Below are 13,508 nucleotides of genomic sequence, written 5' to 3'. Positions count from 1 at the left end.
GAGCTACCGTGAGACCATTCAGATCATTTGGGGGAAGAGGCACAAAGCTCAAGAAGGGCGTGGTTTTGGAAGGATGCCGAGCTGAAGGTGAAGGGAACAGAAAGGCTGGGTGATGCACACTGTAATGCCAAGAAGCTGAAGCTGTATCTCAGAGGCAGCAGACAGCCAGCAGGAGTGATCTGCACAGATGTCTTCCTGGTAATTAACTGGCAGCAATGGCGCGGAAGGGGGAGGAAGACCGGCAGCGATCAAGTCCGGCGAGCGTGCAGGCCTGGGCGTGGGCAGTGATGGGATAGGCACAAACCCAGATCTGTGCAGAAGGTTCCAGAGGAGGGCTTGGTGGTCGACAGAGCTCAAAGGAGAACAAATTGAGCCCGGTGTCTAAATCTCTGCTTTCAGAGACTGGAGAGACTGTGATATTAAAAACCAGGAACTCATAGACAAGGACAAGGGCAAGAAAATAGGTTTAGTTTAGAGAAGGCTTCAGTCCAGAATGCTGGCTTGTGGAAGAATGCCTTAAGGAAAAGCAGTTTGGGGGAACTTCTACAACTTTAATAATTCTTGTACAGGTTCACTAAATACAAGTATACCATCCATACCCTAATAAAGACTAAAAATTTACATTCCAGTTGACTGAAGGATTAGAAGTCCAAGTTCACATTTACAGAGCCTGATGAAGGCGAGACAGGCACACTCCCGTCCTTCGTGTCGTCCTTAGCCCTTCTGTCCTGAGAAAGGAGACTCAGCTGCTTCTTCAGTTCTTCAATTTCTTTTTCTTGCTCTACTATTTTCATCTGTAGAGTGAGGTTAACCTGTAAGAAGAACATTCTAAGCTCCATTAAAACGGCTTCCTCCATTTTAAACATCCAGGCATTCCTCCCTCCGCATGCTTCCGGTGGGCCTGAATTCCAGTTACCAAGGCTAGGGAAGCAGCGCCAGGCACCCAGCAACGTGTTCGAGGGGGAGGTTCCCACTGTTGCGTAACGGCAACTGTCAGCACCTCAGTCCATGATGTACGACCAGGGGCCAAGCATCACTCTGACTGTCAGTGCTTGGTCACTGCGTCAGTACTGCCAATGTGTGTGGTTGTGTTGCCTACTCGTCCCCAGTGACAAACCCATGAGACAGTTTTTAAAAATGAGTAACTGGGTCCCCTGGTGGCTCAGCTGGTTAAGCATCCGACTTCAGCTTGTGTCATGATCTCACAGTTCATGGGGTCCGGTCCCGCATCAGGCTCTGTGCTGACAGCTCCGAGCCTGGAACCTGCTTTAGATTCTGTGTCTCCCCCACTCTCTGCCCTTCCCCCACTTGCAGTCTGTCTCTCTCTCAAAAATAGGTAAACATTCAAAAAAATTAAGAACTTTTTAAATAAATAAATAAATAAATGAAATGAAATGAATAACTGAAAACGGAACCAGCCAACCAAGAGAGAAGTGCCCCAAGCTAACGAGAAGCGATGATGCTGGAGGGGAAACCATATCACACCTCAGTGATGTTCGAGAAGAAACAGCTGACTGTGGGGCTGCTGCTCCTGCCGCCACCAGACAGATGGGATGCGCAGCCCCAGGGCCCAGGAAGATGACTTAACGTAAATGAGGAAAAGGACGAAGATGTCCCAGAGAAAGTAACAGCAAAATTCATGTTGAAAACCCTTGGGAGATATTTCACAACACTGGAAGTGCAAAGGATAAAATGTTGGGAGCCGATCCAAACTTAGGAGTGTACAGTTAGGGGTACCTGGGTGGCTCAGTCGGTTAAGCGTCCGACTTCAGCTTGGGTAGGATCTCACGGTTCACGAGTTCAAGCCCAGCATCAGGCTCTCTGCTGTCAGCACAGAGCCCACTTCAGAAACTCTGTCCCCAACTCCCCCTGCTCCTTCCCCACTTGTGTGTGTGCACTCTTTCAAAAATACATAAACACTGGGGCACCTGGATGGCTCAGTCGGTTAGGCGTCCGACTTCAGCTCAGGTCACAATCTCACGGTCTGTGAGTTCAAGCCCTGCATCGGGCTCTATGCTCACAGCTCACAGCTCAGAGCCTGCTTCGGAATCTGTGTCTCCCTCTCTCTCTGCCCCTGCCCCCTCCTCGTGCTCTGTCTCTCTCAAAAATAAATATTAAAAAAAATTTTTTTAAATACATACATGTTAAAGAAAAAAAAGAAAAGGAATATACAAGGCACCAAGGCATAGAAAAGACGTTCATTCTGTATCCTAAATTCTACTTAGGAGATGGAAGCAGGCGCTGTTCACGCCACTCCTGAACACTTTCTTAATCACAGTGCACTAAATACTAGTTTTACAACTGGCTTTGTTTCCATGTACATCTGAAACTGACAAGTTTTAATGTTTGGAGAAACATTTTTATTTAAAAACAATTTTTTACTATTTTTGAGAAAGAGTGAGTGGGAGAACATGAGCAGGGGAAGGACAGAGAGAGAGGGAGACACAGAATCTGAAGCAGGCTCCAGGCTCCGAGCTGTCAGCACAGAGCCGGATGCGGGGCTCAAACTTACCACAAGATCATGACCTGAGCCAAAGTCAGATGCTTAACAGACTGGGCCATGTGGGTGCCTCTCTGAGAAACATTTTTAAAGGTCACGGGACAACTGTAACTTCCCATTGACTACTAACATCCATTTGCATGGTTTGAGCTCAGCATGGTCATTTTTAGTCTGTATGACCACTCAAAGCAATGACTGCCTGTATGTACAAATTTTATCTCTATAGGCATGTGTAGGCTATATTATAAAGAATTCCAGGCTCTGAGCTGTCAGCACAGAGCCCGATGCAGGGCTCAAACCCACGAACTGTGAGATCATGACCCAAGCTGAAGGTAGACGCTTAACTGACTGAGCCACCCAGGCGCCCCATCTAATATCTGACTTAAATGGGAGGAGGAGATAAATTTAATAACCACATCTGCTATTTTCAAAGACTCGGCAAAGTACTACACCCACCTGTTTATCATTCAAGCCAGTGAAATTCACGGTTTTACTTGAAAATTAGTAAGCCTTAAATAGGAAACAGATTCACTAAACAGATGGCACAAATAGTTCCCAGACTAGCGTGCATCAGAGCCACTTCAGGTGTGTGTTAAGCACAGACCGCTGCTCCCTCGCCCTCCCCGGGACTTCTCTCGGACTAGGTCAGGGCACCAGAGAGGGCCTGAGACTTCTAGCAGGTTCCTGAGGATTTTATGCTGCTTGCCTGGAGACTGCACCGTGAGGACCAGGGCAGTGAATGCAATACTGCTCCAGCACAGGGTGTGCAACTCACTCGGGGTGTCTTGTTAAATGCGGATTCTGACTCGGCACATCTGGGGTGGAGCCCAAGACCCTGTGCATTCTCACCAGCCCTCCCCCACACTTGGAGGAGCAAAGCGCTAGAGGATCTGCGAATGTATCTTTGAATCAAGCTTTCGTTAAACCTCAGAAAGTTTCTAGAGAAACAGAACGGATGTTTCTCCGGTACATGCAGACCAGGGACGGTGCTTGCTTGGCTCTGTAACATGTCTGGAAGGAGGAAAGGAAGGGGGGTGTCCTGGGGCGATCACAAGACTGAGAACCAGACACACACCTGCATGCAGAAGGATCGTAGACGGGCTAAGGCGGTCTCTGCCACCGTCCCTCCACCTCCCCCCACGAATTCCTGCTTTCACCCTTTGCCAGGTGCTCCTTTTTACTAGTAGGTGTGTTATAATCATTTAGAAAAGGTTATACGTCAGGGTTGGAAAGAAAAAGAAAGCCTTCTGACTTAGCAAGATGGGGCTAAAAAGCACAGCCTACAATTACATGTTTACGGTAGACGGTCGGCAGTGGTCACCTTGCTTCTTGGACTATGAAAAGTGTGTTACTGGGAACTCTGGGAAGGAGTTTAAATGTCTGGCTCCCACAAACTTTATTCTAAGCTCAACTGTTCCTCGTGAAATCAGATTCACAATTCAAATTCTATTTTAAGCTTCATATTTTCCCCAGTATTAAAAATCCATATACAAGGGGCACCTGACTGGCTCAGTCAGTGGAGCGCGTGACTCTTCATCTTGGGGTTGTGAGTTTGAGTCCCACGTTGGGCAGAGTTTACTTTAAAAAAAAAAGAATGAAGAAAATACATATATACATACGTTTGCAGAATTTTGGAAAAGTTCACTTTGCAGCAGCTGAACAGCAGACGGTCTCTGAGATGCGTTCTTTCTAGTTAAGAGCTGGATATACTTGGCTTGTACAGGACACCTCTTACTGAGGGATTCGGGTATCTGACCAGTTCTTAAACCTGTTAAAACTTGCACTCGCTCCATTTCTGTTCCAAACGGCTGAAAGAGCTCCAGCAGGATCACACCCAAGCTATACATATCTGACTGGAGAAAGCAGAGGAAAGGGAATTTAGTGGTGAAACACACAGGGAGAGAGTATCCGTTCCATTTCAGTACACCATCCTTTGTAAGGAAGGATGGTTCACAGACCTCACGAGGAAGGAAACCTAGTGGGCGGACTCACCCCTCACAGCAGCATGTGTCTGCCACCTGCAGCAATGGCCCTGAGGGAGAGGTGACTGGTACTGTCACAATCCCTGTCTCTAAACAGCAAAAAGGGGCATCCACGGGCACAAAGGATGGACAGCCGGGCGAGGGGCAGGGTAACCCCCAGCACCCACAGTCACTACCACACTATCACTTCCCTGCAAATCCAGGCTTGGAGCAGCCAGAGGGAGAGGTGTGAGCCCACAAGGGCTGGTCCCAGCTACCGGGGTCACAGTGTCCCTGCGGCCTGCTCCGGTGGTGCCCCCTCTGCCTCTAGACATGGTTAAGCATTCTGGGGAAGTTCAACAAGCTGCAGAAAATGTGTTACTTTGCCTGAAAGAGTTTTTCTAGGGAAAAGTCTTTGCCAGATAGGATTTTAGGAACAGCCATGGTTTTTTCTGACAGTTTATTCCTCGTCACTAAAAAGCTGAATGATTCATCAAAAGAAAGAAAATCTATTAGGCTGTTATTCTGAGAAATGGATTTACTTTGACATTCCTTCGAGGAACAAAACGGACTGAAACTCTTCAGTATCTTCATTCTACTTCAAAGGGAATCAAGAACCACAGTTCCCTGTAGCGTTATTTAGAATTTTTTTGAGAAAACAGAAGAAAGGCAGGCTAAAACAGGCTTCTATGAATTCTAGCATCCTGAGGTTAACAGTGACATTCTAAAGGGAAGGCTCATTTCAAAAATAATTTATGACACCCACGGATTTATAAGCGGTAAAGTAGCCTAAAAGTCAGTGCCGTCAGACTCTGCTGAAAAGCTAGGTTTCCTCTTCTGACAGTTTGATGTAACAGACAAGGTACCCTGCTCAGTTATCTCCCCAGTTCCTCTGCACGAGAGCGGCCATCGCATTTATCTGCGCTTCTGCTACTCATGACCGCAGACTCCGTCTAACAAAAGGGAGAAAGGCAGCGAATACTACCTTGGCATCATACTCGGATCCTTCCAACTGCTCAGGGGAGGCGTACAGACAGGTACCCACTCTGGAAGTGTGCGTGGGCATTCCTACGATTGGAAAAGCCAGACATTTAAACGCTGCAGAGTTCACACCGTCTACACTAAAGAACACGGACTCGGAGCAGGGCACTGTAGCCCCCAAAGGAACGATGGTTGCTTTTTGTTTTTATCTTACTTTTGCTATTATATTAAGTCTTTGGGATTCTCTTTAAGCGCAGGGGCACCTGGGTGGCTCAGGCGGTTAAGTGTCCGACTTCGGCTCAGGTCATGATCTCGTGGTTCGTGGGCTCGAGCCCCGCGTCGGGCTCTGTGCTGACAGCTCGGAGCCTTGGAGCCCGCTTTGGATTCTGTGTCTCCTCCTCTCTCTGCCCCTCCCCCACCTGCACTGTATCTCTAACATTTGTAAAAATATATCCACAAGTTCAATCATGCCTCTTTTTTCCTTAATGCCAAAAAAAAAAAAAAAAAAAAAGATAGAAAGAAAAGAACACAACCAAAATAAACTTACTCTTCCCATCTCTATCGATCCAGTCTGTGTTCTTCTGAATGATGTCTGTGCAGGCCAGACCAAAGTCACCTATTTTTACTTGCTGATCAGGGCCATGAAGAAAAATATTTCTAGGCTGTAAACAAACAGAACAATTCCTTGGTGTTCTTAAACAAATTGTAAAAATGCATAGACATTAAGAGTTTTCAACTCAGGAGCAGGGAGCCCCTCAAAAATGAAAAATTAGAGCAGTGGTTCTAAAACTCAAGTGCACATTAGAATCACCAAGGAGCTTTAAAAAAAAAATTCCAATATCCAAGCCATTCCACAGACCAATAAAATCAGAATTCTTGGGGGTGCACGCAGGCAGCAGTATTATTTAAAGTTCTCCACGTTGGGGTGCCTTGGTGGCTCAGTTGGTTGAGTGTCCATCTCTTGATTTCAGCTCAGGTCATGATCTCACGGTTCATGAGTTCAAGCCCTGCACTGGGCTCCAGGCTGGCAGCACAGAGCCTGCTTGGGATTCGCTCTCTCTGCCCCTCCCCCCGCCCCACACTCTCTCAAAATAAATAAACAAAAAAATAGTAATAGAAGTCCCCGTGTTACTCCAAGTTTGAGAACCACTAACACAGAGCACACTTTGTTCACAACTGGTCAGCCGAGCGTCAGAATTCCCTGAGAAGCTTTTAAAAACTATCATCTTCTCCAACAAGCCAAAGACTGAATTTCTTTTTAAGTTTATTTTTTTATTTTGAGAGAGAGAGAGAGAGCAAGAGCAAGCAGGGGAGGGGCAGAGAGAGAAAGAGAGAGAACGAATCCCAAGCAGACTCCGTGCTGTCAGCACAGAGCCCCATGCAGGGCTCGAACTCACAGACCGCAAGACCATGACCTGAGCCGAAGTCGGACGCTCAACCAATTGAGCCACCCAGGCGCCCCAGATTTCTTTTTTTAATGAGAACATTTTGATATTTGTAAAAAGCTCCTGGATGATTCTTTTCTGTTAGCCAGGGCTGCGACTGTGAAGGGACGCATTCAGCTCTATTTAAGCAACCGGTGCAGACCCAAAACTTCTCCCAATGGAACTAGTCCTGTGCCAGCACAGACCTGCGCCCACACTGAGGGGAGGAGGCTTTCTACTCAAAACAAAAAACGTATTTAGGTTAAAAGTTGGCTTTTCTTACTTTAAATGTAATAATTTTAATTTTTTATTTGCACCTATAAATTCCTGTTTTAGCTTTGTTCTTTTTTTTTTTTAACTATCGCCGAATGGAGAATAACACAGAAATGATCTCACGTACACGATGATAATTTGGCTATGTTTTTGTGACTGAAAAAAGTCCCCAAACCATGTTTCTATCTGCCACTGTATGACCTAACAACAAAGCTTTAAAAAGTTGAGCCTGATAGAAAAGTGAACCTTGTTCACAGATACAAGCCTTCACAGTTCTAGAATGGAACTGAAGGGGTCATAATGAGACTAAAACTGACCAATTCTGTCACAAGTGTCCCCTGAACTTCCAAGTCCCTACTCTTTGAAGTTTTGCTCATGGGAAACATAACCAAGAGAGGCAGCAGGGAGCTGGTGGCCGACGGGGCCAAGCCCCTGGAAGAAGGCCCAGCCGCGGCCCTCCACATCAGGCTCTACGAGGCCATCATGAGGGAGGACTGTGCGGCCATCCGGGTGCTCCTGAGAAGCCACCCCGTCAACCAGCCCATGACCATTCTGGCCAACTCCACCAGCTACCGACTCCTCCTGAACCAGGTACCCCCCCCCCCACACTTTCTGCTCAGCCACCTGTAGGGAAAAGACACGCTGCTCCGAAGGCCCACCACCTAATTCGCGCGGGCTCCTCGAGGCCCCACCACACCCGCAGCCCCACGGGTCACCCCCAGCGCACCGCATGGCCAGAGCAGGCCCTCCTAAGTCGACGTGCCACCCCCCCCCCACCAGTTACCACACACACACGGACACGCGAAAGGACTAGAATGCATTTGGTTGGCACAACGCTGATGCCATCCTCTCAGATATGGTGATGACAGCTGTGTGAAGGGATTACTTTTCCCCTTTTTACATATGCTTTATCATTTTCTACATTTTTATACAATTACCTTTATAGTTATTTTTTCAAAAAGTCACCCTCTCCCTTACCCCACCTTCTTCCCTCATCCTGCTGTCACACTGTGAAGCCACTGGCATTTTAAGAACTGGCATAAACAGCTCGGCGAGTCACAGGACACACGCTACGTTCTCTCTGAGACCCCGGAAACGTGGGTGTTACTCCTGAGACTATAACTCTGGCAAAGTAGGAAAAAACACAAAACCGCACTTGTGAATCACCCTGCAGGTTAATTTAAGGACAAAGTGACTTAGTAGCAATTACCGTTAACTTTCCCCTGTGAGCTCCCCACAAGAATCAACTTCCAAAGCTTTCAGTAAGTGATTTCTGTTGCCTTGGTAAATCTGCATTTATGTAAAACACAGGTTTTATAATAAGAAACACACTGGTTTGGGGTCCTTTAAAACAGTCAAAAGGAAGGAAAATTTCCATGCACATACCAGAAAAAATACCGAACTGAGATACTAAATACACGTATTTCCTCCAAAACAGCAGGCTGACACAATGGCCACTTCTCCCTGCACAGGGCTCCTTGTAACGTATTTCGGTTTCTCCCCCGAAACAGACGCAGTCCATCATCCCCATTCATCTGGCTGCCAAACACCGCAAGGCGCAAAGTTTGCTCTGTTTGCTAGAACATGGCGCTGACCCCGAAGTAAGGTAACTCGACGGGGATCACTTCTAAGTGAGGAGACGCATGACTTGGGTTACCCTTCCCGGTCACGTCCGGACTCACCCATCCTTCGGTGTCATGGACTACAAAATCCTAGGTCTCGAATGAGCCCGTTTCCTTACTGACTAGATGAGAGCCTCTGAAAAACTGGCCGAAACGCAGGAATACACACCAGGCAGCCCACTGAAAGCATCCTGAGAATTAAGCGCTCAGCAAATGATGCTGTGGAAAATGTGTTAAGTCCTGGTTGCAGCCCTCAAGGAGTTTAACACCCTAAGCTAGGGTGAAAAATAAGTAAACAGAAACAGACAACGGATTTTCTTTTTATCACCCACCCCTAGAAAGTACGCTTCACAAAAGAGAAGCTTGTGTGGCTCCTCAACCCGTCTTCACCACCTAGACCAATGCCAGGCACTAAGTGCCCGATAAATACTACCTAGTGAAGCAACACCTTCTTGGCCCCATAACATTACAACAAAGTAAAGCCCCAAATCCTCACTATGCTCCAGAAGAGCCCCCCAACCTGTGTGGCTCCCCCCGCACCCCTGCGCACCCCTGCCCAGCTCTGCAGACCCTCGCGCTGTCCTTCCACGACTGGACGTCACCAACGCGCCCCCTCCTCCACAGCGGCCCCTCGGTGCACCCTTTCCGACCCTTCCACCACAGGCCGCCCCCGTGGGCCCTCATAACTCTTAGAACTCTCCCCACAGGTAATTCTGGCCTAGCTACTGAACCGCCTTTCGTGCCAGACTGTCAGGCCTGCAAGGGCAGAGACTGTTTTACCCTATCCCTCCCTAGCCTGGGGCCTTACGCTACATAAATACACGCGAACGGAAAGTCATTTCCAAATCTCAGCAGATCGGTCAGCTATTCATAATAAGCCTTCCCTTTTCTCTGCCAAATAAAGCAAGTTTGGAGGCCACCCGGAGAGACCTCAGCAGAGGGGCGCACGGGGGCCGCTGTAAAACCCTGGCTGCACCTGAGTTGGCGCAGGGAGTGAAGACCAACTGGTTTCACTAACTGGGGGCTGTGGGTCTCCAGATTCGACTCTGTCTTCTGTTCCACCTCCCCACACGCGGGGAGCAGATGCAGGGCCACAAAGAGCCACGTCGGCGGGGGTTCTGGCCCGGTTCGGCTCAGCTCTGCGGTAAGACCAGGTCACACCCAGGCCCACGGAACTCTCCCGCGTGGCTGCTAAACCACAGCACCGTGTGAGGTCCTGGGGCACAGGATTAACTAACATACAGCCTCGGAGAGGCCAGTCCCAGCAGGGGTAACAAAACTGAAACTGCTGTAGGAAGCTAGGCCCCTCCAATGCTGTGACGCGCAGCACCCTGTCCCCCCAAAACACCGTGATACCCCGAGGACTAAACGGCCATGCAGATTTCCAAACGCTTCTTCCAAGTAGTTGAGAATTACTTCAAATAGACATTCCCTTCTTGAGCACTAATTCTTCGTGTAGATACAATGTAGGTATTCATGGATATAGCGTAGACATTCGTTGATACAGCATAGATATTTGTGGATACAGCGTAGATACTTGTGGATATAGCGCAGACATTCGTGGGTACAGTATAATCTGTGATGAATAACTATTTTAGGGACACAAGAGGCCTGACCACACTTCACCTGATGCTGCTGCACTGGCCGATCATTTCTACCACGTGGACAAAACCGGGGAACAGAATACGAAGGATCCTGACAGACATTCAGAACAATGCCGTAACATGTCTCCGCATTTTGTGCGAACACGGAGCCCAAGTCAACGCTCGGGTAGACAACAGCAACAAACACTCTCCCCTCCACCTGGCCATAACCTACGGGACCTATCCAGTGCTCTCCATTTTAGCCCAAAATGGTGCCCACATCAATGCCGTTAATGAATCCAGCATGACGCCCCTTCACACGGCTGCAGACATGCTCAACAAGGAGATGATGGAAACACTAATTGCCTGCGGAGCAGATGTTAACTGCGTCATCTCCTCCACTGGGAACACGGCCCTTAAGCTGGCGGTGTGCACGGCGTCGAGCAAAGCAGGCCGAACGCTGGCCGCGGGCGTGAACTGCATCCGTTTACTGCTAATTCACGGAGCCCAAGTGAATGCCCGGGACCACGAAGGTCAAACGGCTATCCATGAGGCGTGTTTTGGAGGCAGAGAGGCAATTATCAATCTCTTGCTCGAATTTGAAGCAAATGTCAACCTATTAACAAGAAACGGGGAGTCTCCCATCTACATGTATCTTCAGCGCAGTTCCAACGTAAGGGACACGGAGCTCCTGGCCAGGCTACTTCATCGCTCTTATCCTTTGAGACTGACCAATAACCACGGAATTCTACCTGCGGGAATCATGCTGCCAGAATTCCACCTCTTAAGGGAAACCCTCATAAAGCTATCTCAAAGACCCTTATCCCTACAGGACATCTGCAAAAGGAACCTCAGGAATATTTATGGTGACAAGTACAAAGGGCACTTGAAGCGACTTCTCCCCGCGAAGATGTGGCATTCTGTATATGGCTTTCATGACTTAGCTTACCTCCTGAAATAGCACCCCCAAGTGGCACAGGCCACGGAATTTCAGTAACTCACCGCGCGGTTTCTGGCTAAGACACATACCCGGGCAACACTGAACCCATCAGCTTGCACATCCCGGATGTACAAACCGTTTGGTTCCTAAACTTTTTCAAAAAATAAAATGATCTGCACGTTAACTTTTTTGTTCCCAAATACTCTTTTAAATACATTTTCCATGGGGCGCCTGGGTGGCGCAGTCGGTTAAGCGTCCGACTTCAGCCAGGTCACGATCTCGCGGTCCGTGAGTTGGAGCCCCGCGTCGGGCTCTGGGCTGATGGCTCGGAGCCTGGAGCCTGTTTCCGATTCTGTGTCTCCCTCTCTCTCTGCCCCTCCCCCGTTCATGCTCTGTCTCTCTCTGTCCCAAAAATAAATAAAAAACGTTGAAAAAATTAAAAAAAAAAAAAAAAGAAAAGAAAAAAAAAATACATTTTCCACAATTTAACTTTTTGTTCAAAAATAAGCCACTTAAGGGGCGCCTGGGTGGCGCAGTCGGTTAAGCGTCCGACTTCAGCCAGGTCACGATCTCGCGGTCCGTGAGTTCGAGCCCCACGTCAGGCTCTGGGCGGATGGCTCGGAGCCTGGAGCCTGTTTCCGATTCTGTGTCTCCCTCTCTCTCTGCCCCTCCCCCGTTCATGCTCTGTCTCTCTCTGTCCCAAAAATAAATAAAAACGTTGAAAAAAAAAAATTTAAAAAAAAAAATAAAAAAAAAAAAAAAAAAAATAAGCCACTTAAAACTCTTCTGCCAAAGAGGTAAACGTGTTCTTTCTTGATAGCCTGTTGTGATTAAAAATCAGGATAAGCATAGATTTTTTAAACAGCAGAAAAAAATTGGCCATATTAAATTCCCTTGAAGATACACAATTATAGAAACAGATTTTACCTCTAAGGCTGCAATAATCTATGAGGATTTTTGTCCGCATTAAATACATTTAATGTCCTCAATTATATTAGTACTCCGCACACTTACTACCTGGAAAACCAGTACTAATCCTCCAGGGAGAATTTTCAAATGCCCAAAGATCACTGCCTTTAAATTCAATCTAAAGTTCGGGACCTACAGGATGATGATTTACATAAAAATAATGATAATCCTCTAGATAAATGAAAGAGGATACATAATTCCATCTAATTCAAAGAACCAATGCCACGTCCTCCCTGATACGAAATTACTGCCGCTTTCAATGACTCAGCCTCTCCACTTACCTTCAGATCTCTGTGTACAATTCCCATGTTGTGTATGTAAAACACACCTTCCACCACTTCTTGAAAAATTTTTGTTGCAACACTGGCCATAACATAGGGACCTTCAAGTAAAAGAGGAAGTTTTATTTCTCTAATTGTCTTTTTACTCATTACATTACCATCTCAATGTTACATAGTTCTAAATACATTAAACACATTAACATCGTTCAGATTTTCAACAAAATCAACATTCCAAAATGGCTAGAAATTAGACAAGAAGGGCTCCTCAGGTGGCTCAGAAACCACCACAAACCAGCACCCTAGTGAATAGAATTGGTGTCACTAATTTCACTCAAGAGCCCCTGTATTAATTACCTTGCAAACCATTCTTCAGGCATCAGGCGGCTAGATTAAGTTAGGTTTAAATCTTCTTCGACCCCTGACATCCCTCACAGCTAATAAATTTGGTGTCCTAAACCCACTGCGGATTAGAGACACTGTTACAAATAATGGAATAAAAAACCAGATACATTAGGCTAGCTTGAGGAGTGAGCTTCCATTATGTGGACGTTTGCAATGCTGCAGTTTCCAAAATTGACTAACAAATGAAAAATGAAGTATAGGGAAAAGTAAATAATTCATCTATTACCATGATGATATAACACCTAACTTTAAATATTCTTTTTTTTTCCAACGTTTATTTATTTTTGGGACAGAGAGAGACAGAGCATGAACGGGGGAGGGGCAGAGAGAGAGGGAGACACAGAATCGGAAACAGGCTCCAGGCTCTGAGCCATCAGCCCAGAGCCCGACACGGGGCTCGAACTCACGGATCGCGAGATCGTGACCTGGCTGAAGTCGGACGCTTAACCGACTGCGCCACCCAGGCACCCCAACACCTAACTTTAGAGGGTGGGAAAGTTCTGTAGGACTAAAACAGAAATTGATAAAGACAAAAATCCTGGAGTTTTCCAGCTAAGCTATTTCGGTGAATA

The 13,508-nt window shown here is 47.1% G+C and overlaps 2 protein-coding genes across 3 annotated transcripts in view; one reads left to right on the top strand and one right to left on the bottom strand.

Annotated features, from left to right (window-relative positions):
• Positions 1-530: 530 nt before the first annotated feature.
• The window catches only part of EIF2AK1 (eukaryotic translation initiation factor 2 alpha kinase 1), a 32,290-nt gene continuing 19,312 nt past the window's right edge, over positions 531-13,508 (bottom strand). For both annotated transcript variants that reach the window (XM_047089168.1, XM_047089169.1), the window contains 5 exons: positions 12,535-12,635; positions 5,990-6,104; positions 5,447-5,529; positions 4,120-4,353; positions 531-812 (listed from right to left, as the gene is read on the bottom strand). In XM_047089168.1, the coding sequence (XP_046945124.1) occupies positions 642-812; positions 4,120-4,353; positions 5,447-5,529; positions 5,990-6,104; positions 12,535-12,635 (704 nt within the window). In that variant the 3' untranslated portion in view covers positions 531-641. The remainder of the gene's footprint in view (positions 813-4,119; positions 4,354-5,446; positions 5,530-5,989; positions 6,105-12,534; positions 12,636-13,508) is intronic.
• ANKRD61 (ankyrin repeat domain 61) lies at positions 7,515-11,305 on the top strand. Its single transcript, XM_047089173.1, has 3 exons — positions 7,515-7,730; positions 8,651-8,745; positions 10,360-11,305. The coding sequence occupies exons 1-3, from the start codon at positions 7,515-7,517 to the stop codon at positions 11,303-11,305; spliced, it is 1,257 nt and encodes a 418-aa protein (XP_046945129.1).

Source organism: Lynx rufus, unplaced genomic scaffold (assembly GCF_022079265.1).
Source record: "Lynx rufus isolate CCGP_SWC_20201006 ecotype Redwood Valley unplaced genomic scaffold, mLynRuf1.p SCAF_27, whole genome shotgun sequence".
NCBI lineage: Eukaryota > Metazoa > Chordata > Mammalia > Carnivora > Felidae > Lynx > Lynx rufus.
Note: the sequence above shows the minus strand (reverse complement) of the source record. Positions and strands in the feature narration are given on the sequence as shown.

Coding starts and splice junctions, on each gene's coding strand:
- ANKRD61 (XM_047089173.1), top strand. CDS start 7,515: ATGGGAAACATAACCAAGAGAGGCAGCAGGGAGCTGGTGGCCGACGGG. Junction 7,731..8,650: donor ACCGACTCCTCCTGAACCAG/GTACCCCCCCCC, acceptor CCCCCGAAACAG/ACGCAGTCCATCATCCCCAT. Junction 8,746..10,359: donor GGCGCTGACCCCGAAGTAAG/GTAACTCGACGG, acceptor TAACTATTTTAG/GGACACAAGAGGCCTGACCA.